The 8,151-nt window shown below is 45.6% G+C and overlaps 1 protein-coding gene across 1 annotated transcript; it reads left to right on the forward strand.

Annotated features, from left to right (window-relative positions):
• Positions 1-580: 580 nt before the first annotated feature.
• On the forward strand, positions 581-5,526 carry LOC311122746 (phosphopentomutase-like; the record flags this gene model as incomplete). Its single annotated transcript, XM_084197069.1, has 3 exons — positions 581-808; positions 2,523-2,690; positions 5,332-5,526. Coding segments are annotated over exons 1-3 (438 nt in total), but the record flags the coding sequence as incomplete, so codon positions are not given.
• Between the last annotated feature and the right edge of the window lie 2,625 nt (positions 5,527-8,151).

Consider the following 8,151-nt stretch of genomic DNA (forward strand, 5'->3'; position numbering starts at 1 on the left):
ATTTCAGAGACTCAATTTAAAAAAACTAAAGTCTATCAAAAATCACTTTAAAGCAGGGGGTTGCCATTACTATTTCTCTCAAATAGAGACCGTGGTGCATGTATTGCTACAGTGTGGGCAGTATCAGAGGGAAAGAGAGAGGATGAGATCTAGTATGAGGGAGAAGGGGATACAGGAAATTAGTTTAAAGAGTATATCGAGTAGAGCGTCATTAGATATCATCTCAAATATGTTGTTCTTTTTTAAGAGAAACGGGGTTGGCGGGTAGGATTTAGTTTCTCCCTGTCTCTGGCCCACACTCCAGTACGGTAGGTGGCGGTAATGCGCCATAACGTTGGATGCCGACCGCCGATAAACCCACTGACAGGTAGGATTTAGTTTCTCCCTGTCTCTGGCCCACACTCCAGTACGGTAGGTGACGGTAATGCGCCATAACGGTGGATGCCAACCGCCGATAAACCCCACAGAAGAAGAAGAAGAAGACTATTTCTCTCCGTCCGGCTGAAAAACTCGTGACGCCAGCGGAAGTGCAAGCTCCACCCAGCCCATTGTCCAATTAGAGGTCGTTAAATCAGCTGTCTCCGCCTCTCGTTGGTCTGTTCACACTGTACCAGGAAGCGAACCTTGGGACCCACATTTATTTTATCGAGATATTTTATTAATGTGCGAGTACAACTCACAGTCATAAACACAGACGCTTTGGTGCTGAAAACAACGGGGAAAAAGGGACAATATGGAGAACGGGTTATCCTCGACCGGTGACATCAAGTTGGACCAAGCCATCAACCAGTGGTTGCAGTTTGACAAGGTAAGCTGCAAAGTGGTAAAACTACAGCTAGCTAACCAACACAACAACTCAAAACGTTTATTAACTTCTGCTTTTGGCGAAGTGACAAGTTCGCTAACTACACAGCTAAAAAATAAGTCGGAGTTAACAAGCGGATACAGTAGATCAAACGTTAGTTCTCCTGCCTACGAAAAAAGTATGAATGTATGCACTCACTACTGTAAGTCCCTCTGGATAATAGCGTCTGCTAAATGACTAAAATGTCAAATGTATTTGAACAATGTTTGGATTTTTGTTGTCAGCTAGCTAGCTAACTAAGTTAGCCTTGGTTTTCTAGCTAGGTACATACCTTTTCACTTAAGATACATCGCTGACACAGTAAAGTTAGTTACCGCTGACATTTCTGAAACAATAGTTTGAATACAAAAAGTAGGAAATTCTAGGAAGACTAGCTAGTGACCGTGATTGAAGACTGGTGTTACAACTTGCAAGAACAGGATATATCTACTATTGTCAGCTACATTGTATTTTGCTACATGTTTGCATAGATAGACTCTAATGAATCATTAGCAATGTACTTGTCTTCGCCCGTTTATATTGGCAACATACAGTAGCAGTAAAACGCAGTGTTGCTGGAGCTACTCGCCCCCAATTACGAGGCGCTACTGTATCTAGCTAACTACCTGGGCATTGTAATAAAAATAACGTGCATCCACCTGACCCACCCACCCACTAAGGGGCATTCATGTGTTTTAAACGGAAATGGGACGCCACCAATCAGGCAGAAATGGGAGAAGTACATGTGATTTCAATTATCCTCTTTTAACATAACAACGTTACCTCCTAACAAGTCTCAGGCATGTGGCTGGGAATGAGATGGGATGGACAGTGGTGTGTGTGTGTTGTCTGTGTGTGTGTGTTGTCTGTGTGTGTGTGTTGTCTGTGTGTGTGTGTTGTCTGTGTGTGTGTGTTGTCTGTGTGTGTGTGTGTTGTCTGTGTGTGTGTGTTGTCTGTCTGTGTGTGTTGTCTGTCTGTGTGTGTTGTCTGTGTGTGTGTGTGTGTTGTCTGTGTGTGTGTGTGTTGTGTGTGTGTGTGTGTGTGTGTGTGTACATTACTATCATGCTTTTGCCTCACATGGCTTCACTTTCCCTCCTCCCCCTCCTCCTCCCCCTCCTCCCCCTCCTCCTCCCCCTCCTCCTCCTCCTCCTCTCCCTTCAAAGAGGGGGCTATGGAGGATCTGCAGAGATGATTCTGTACATGTAAACAACACTCCAGGGATTGACATTTTAATGTCTGAAAAGCACTCGCCCATTGGTCTAGTCAGGAGTATTTTTTTGGATGCCCAAAGAAGATCGTGATCACTTGCCCGAAAAAATGTAAAGTAGCTGTTTTCACCTTCGCACAGGGGAGGAACCAGAAACACCAGACTACTGGGATTCTATGCATTTAGGTTGTTATCAGTAAAAATAAAATTAAAATAAAACTTTCCCAATGCGGCAGGCTCAACTTACATCACCCGGGCAATAGGGCAACCCTTAATGTAAATCCTCCCCCTCAACCTTCAAAGAGGGGGCTATGGAGGATCTGCAGAGATGATTCTGTACACACTCACACCCCTGTCCCCTCTGTAGAACCCCCAGACAGTAGCGTTGGTGCATGGCCTGGTGAAGGTGGGGGCGGTTGGGGAGCTGCGGAGGTGATCCTGTACACACTCACACCCCTGTCCCCTCTGTAGAACCCCCAGACAGTAGCGTTGGTGCACGGCCTGGTGAAGGAGGGGGCGGTTGGGGAGCTGCGGCGGTGTTTTGGTTCTAGGATGGAGTTTGGGACGGCTGGACTCAGAGCTGCCATGGGACCAGGGATCTCCTGTATGAACGACCTCACCATCATACAGACCACGCAGGTATGACCTACGACCTCACCATCATACAGACCACGCAGGTATGACCTACGACCTCACCATCATACAGACCACGCAGGTATGACCTACGACCTCACCATCATACAGACCACTAGTATGACCTACGACCTCACCATCATACAGACCACGCAGGTATGACCTACGACCTCACCATCATACAGACCACGCAGGTATGACCTACGACCTCACCATCATACAGACCACACAGGTATGACCTACGACCTCACCATCATACAGACCACACAGGTATGACCTACGACCTCACCATCATACAGACCACGCAGGTATGACCTACGACCTCACCATCATACAGACCACGCAGGTATGACCTACGACCTCACCATCATACAGACCACGCAGGTATGACCTACGACCTCACCATCATACAGACCACGCAGGTATGACCTACGACCTCACCATCATACAGACCACGCAGGTATGACCTACGACCTCACCATCATACAGACCACTAGTATGACCTACGACCTCACCATCATACAGACCACGCAGGTATGACCTCACCATCATACAGACCACGCAGGTATGACCTACGACCTCACCATCATACAGACCACGCAGGTATGACCTACGACCTCACCATCATACCAACCACAGGTATGACCTACGACCTCACCATCATACAGACCACAGGTATGACCTACGACCTCACCATCATACCAACCACGCAGGTATGACCTACGACCTCACCATCATACAGACCACGCAGGTATGACCTACGACCTCACCATCATACAGACCACGCAGGTATGACCTACGACCTCACCATCATACAGACCACGCAGGTATGACCTACGACCTCACCATCATACAGACCACACAGGTATGACCTACGACCTCACCATCATACAGACCACACAGGTATGACCTACGACCTCACCATCATACAGACCACGCAGGTATGACCTACGACCTCACCATCATACAGACCACGCAGGTATGACCTCACCATCATACAGACCACACAGGTATGACCTACGACCTCACCATCATACAGACCACGCAGGTATGACCTACGACCTCACCTTCATACAGACCACGCAGGTATGACCTACGACCTCACCATCATACAGACCACGCAGGTATGACCTACGACCTCACCATCATACCAACCACAGGTATGACCTACGACCTCACCATCATACAGACCACGCAGGTATGACCTACGACCTCACCATCATACAGACCACGCAGGTATGACCTACGACCTCACCATCATACAGACCACGCAGGTATGACCTACGACCTCACCATCATACAGACCACGCAGGTATGACCTACGACCTCACCATCATACAGACCACGCAGGTATGACCTACGACCTCACCATCATACAGACCACGCAGGTATGACCTACGACCTCACCATCATACAGACCACACAGGTATGACCTACGACCTCACCATCATACAGACCACTAGTATGACCTACGACCTCACCATCATACAGACCACTAGTATGACCTACGACCTCACCATCATACAGACCACTAGTATGACCTACGACCTCACCATCATACAGACCACTAGTATGACCTACGACCTCACCATCATACAGACCACTAGTATGACCTACGACCTCACCATCATACAGACCACTAGTATGACCTACGACCTCACCATCATACAGACCACTAGTATGACCTACGACCTCACCATCATACAGACCACGCAGGTATGACCTACGACCTCACCATCATACAGACCACACAGGTATGACCTACGACCTCACCATCATACAGACCACGCAGGTATGACCTACGACCTCACCATCATACAGACCACACAGGTATGACCTACGACCTCACCATCATACAGACCACACAGGTATGACCTACGACCTCACCATCATACAGACCACGCAGGTATGACCTACGACCTCACCATCATACAGACCACGCAGGTATGACCTACGACCTCACCATCATACAGACCACGCAGGTATGACCTACGACCTCACCATCATATAGACCACAGGTATGACCTACGACCTCACCATCATACCAACCACAGGTATGACCTACGACCTCACCATCATACAGACCACGCAGGTATGACCTACGACCTCACCATCATACAGACCACGCAGGTATGACCTACGACCTCACCATCATATAGACCACGCAGGTATGACCTACGACCTCACCATCATACCAACCACAGGTATGACCTACGACCTCACCATCATATAGACCACGCAGGTATGACCTACGACCTCACCATCATACCAACCACAGGTATGACCTACGACCTCACCATCATACCAACCACAGGTATGACCTACGACCTCACCATCATACAGACCACACAGGTATGACCTACGACCTCACCATCATACAGACCACACAGGTATGACCTACGACCTCACCATCATATGACCACAGGAATGACCTACGACCTCGCCATCATACAGCCCACACAGGTCGTAGCAACACACACACACACACACACACACACACTGGTGTCGCATGGTCATTGGCTCCTCCTGATTATGTGGTGTCAACACACAACAATGCTTTTAGTGTTTTACTAAACACGTTCTCTTTCTCCCTCCCTCTCTCTCCCCCCCTCTCCTCTCTCTCCCCTCTCCTCTCTCTCCCCCCCAGGGGTTCTGTAAGTATCTGGAGCACTGTTTCGGGGAGGGTCTGAAGGAGAGGGGAGTGGTGGTAGGGTTTGATGCCCGTGCCCACCCCCCCAGTGGAGGCAGCAGTAAACATTTTGCCAGCCTGGCAGCCGCCGTGTTCACCAGCCGGGGAGTACCTGTCCACCTGTTCTGTGACATCACACCCACACCCTTCGTGGTACGCCTGTCTATATAATAACACGCCTGTCTATATAATAACACACGCCTGTCTATATAATAACACGCCTGTCTATATAATAACACACGCCTGTCTATATAATAACACACGCCTGTCTATATAATAACACACCTGTCTATATAATAACACACCTGTCTATATAATAACACGCCTGTCTATATAATAACACGCCTGTCTATATAATAACACGCCTGTCTATATAATAACACGCCTGTCTATATAATAACACACGCCTGTCTATATAATAACACACGCCTGTCTATATAATAACACACGCCTGTCTATATAATAACACACGCCTGTCTATATAATAACACACGCCTGTCTATATAATAACACGCGCCTGTCTATATAATAACACGCGCCTGTCTATATAATAACACGCGCCTGTCTATATAATAACACGCGCCTGTCTATATAATAACACGCGCCTGTCTATATAATAACACGTGCCTGTCTATATAATAACACGCCTGTCTATATAATAACACGCGCCTGTCTATATAATAACACGCGCCTGTCTATATAATAACACGCGCCTGTCTATATAATAACACGCCTGTCTATATAATAACACGCGCCTGTCTATATAATAACACGCCTGTCTATATAATAACACGCGCCTGTCTATATAATAACACGCCTGTCTATATAATAACACGCGCCTGTCTATATAATAACACGCGCCTGTCTATATAATAACACGCCTGTCTATATAATAACACGCGCCTGTCTATATAATAACACGCCTGTCTATATAATAACACGCCTGTCTATATAATAACACGCGCCTGTCTATATAATAACACGCGCCTGTCTATATAATAACACGCCTGTCTATATAATAACACGCCTGTCTATATAATAACACGCCTGTCTATATAATAACACGCCTGTCTATATAATAACACGGCTGTCTATATAATAATAACACGCCTGTCTATATAATAACACGCCTGTCTATATAATAACACGCCTGTCTATATAATAACACGGCTGTCTATATAATAATAACACGCCTGTCTATATAATAACACGCCTGTCTATATAATAACACGCGCCTGTCTATATAATAACACGCCTGTCTATATAATAACACGCCTGTCTATATAATAACACGCGCCTGTCTATATAATAACACGCCTGTCTATATAATAACACACGCCTGTCTATATAATAACACACGCCTGTCTATATAATAACACGCCTGTCTATATAATAACACGCCTGTCTATATAATAACACGCCTGTCTATATAATAACACGCCTGTCTATATAATAATAACACGCCTGTCTATATAATAACACGCCTGTCTATATAATAACACGCCTGTCTATATAATAACACGCCTGTCTATATAATAACACACGCCTGTCTATATAATAACACACGCCTGTCTATATAATAACACGCCTGTCTATATAATAACACGCCTGTCTATATAATAACACGCCTGTCTATATAATAACACGCCTGTCTATATAATAACACACGCCTGTCTATATAATAACACAAGCCTGTCTATATAATAACACACGCCTGTCTATATAATAACACGCGCCTGTCTATATAATAACACGCGCCTGTCTATATAATAACACGCGCCTGTCTATATAATAACACACGCCTGTCTATATAATAACACACGCCTGTCTATATAATAACACACGCCTGTCTATATAATAACACGCCTGTCTATATAATAACACACCTGTCTATATAATAACACACCTGTCTATATAATAACACACCTGTCTATATAATAACACACCTGTCTATATAATAACACACCTGTCTATATAATAACACGCCTGTCTATATAATAACACACGCCTGTCTATATAATAACACGCCTGTCTGTATAATAACACACCTTACAGGTAGACCCACACAGTAACTCACAGGTCAGTTAGAACAGGTAGACCTACACAGTAACTCACAGGTCAGTTAGAACAGGTAGACCTACACAGTAACTCACAGGTCAGTTATAACAGGTAGACCTACACAGTAACTCACAGGTCAGTTATAACAGGTAGACCTACACAGTAACTCACAGGTCAGTTAGAACAGGTAGACCTACACAGTAACTCACAGGTCAGTTATAACAGGTAGACCTACACAGTAACTCACAGGTCAGTTAGAACAGGTAGACCTACACAGTAACTCACAGGTAGACCTACACAGTAACTCACAGGTCAGTTAGAACAGGTAGACCTACACAGTAACTCACAGGTAGACCTACACAGTAACTCACAGGTAGACCTACACAGTAACTCACAGGTAGACCTACACAGTAACTCACAGGTCAGTTAGAACAGGTAGACCTACACAGTAACTCACAGGTAGACCTACACAGTAACTCACAGGTCAGTTAGAACAGGTAGACCTACACAGTAATCACAGGTCAGTTCGAACAGGTAGACCTACACAGTAACTCACAGGTAGACCTACACAGTAACTCACAGGTCAGTTAGAACAGGTAGACCTACACAGTAACTCACAGGTAGACCTACACAGTAACTCACAGGTCAGTTATAACAGGTAGACCTACACAGTAACTCACAGGTCAGTTAGAACAGGTAGACCTACACAGTAACTCACAG

This window comes from Coregonus lavaretus (genome assembly GCF_964263955.1).
Source record: "Coregonus lavaretus genome assembly, contig: HAP1_SCAFFOLD_10021, whole genome shotgun sequence".
In the NCBI taxonomy this organism is placed as follows: Eukaryota; Metazoa; Chordata; class Actinopteri; order Salmoniformes; family Salmonidae; genus Coregonus; species Coregonus lavaretus.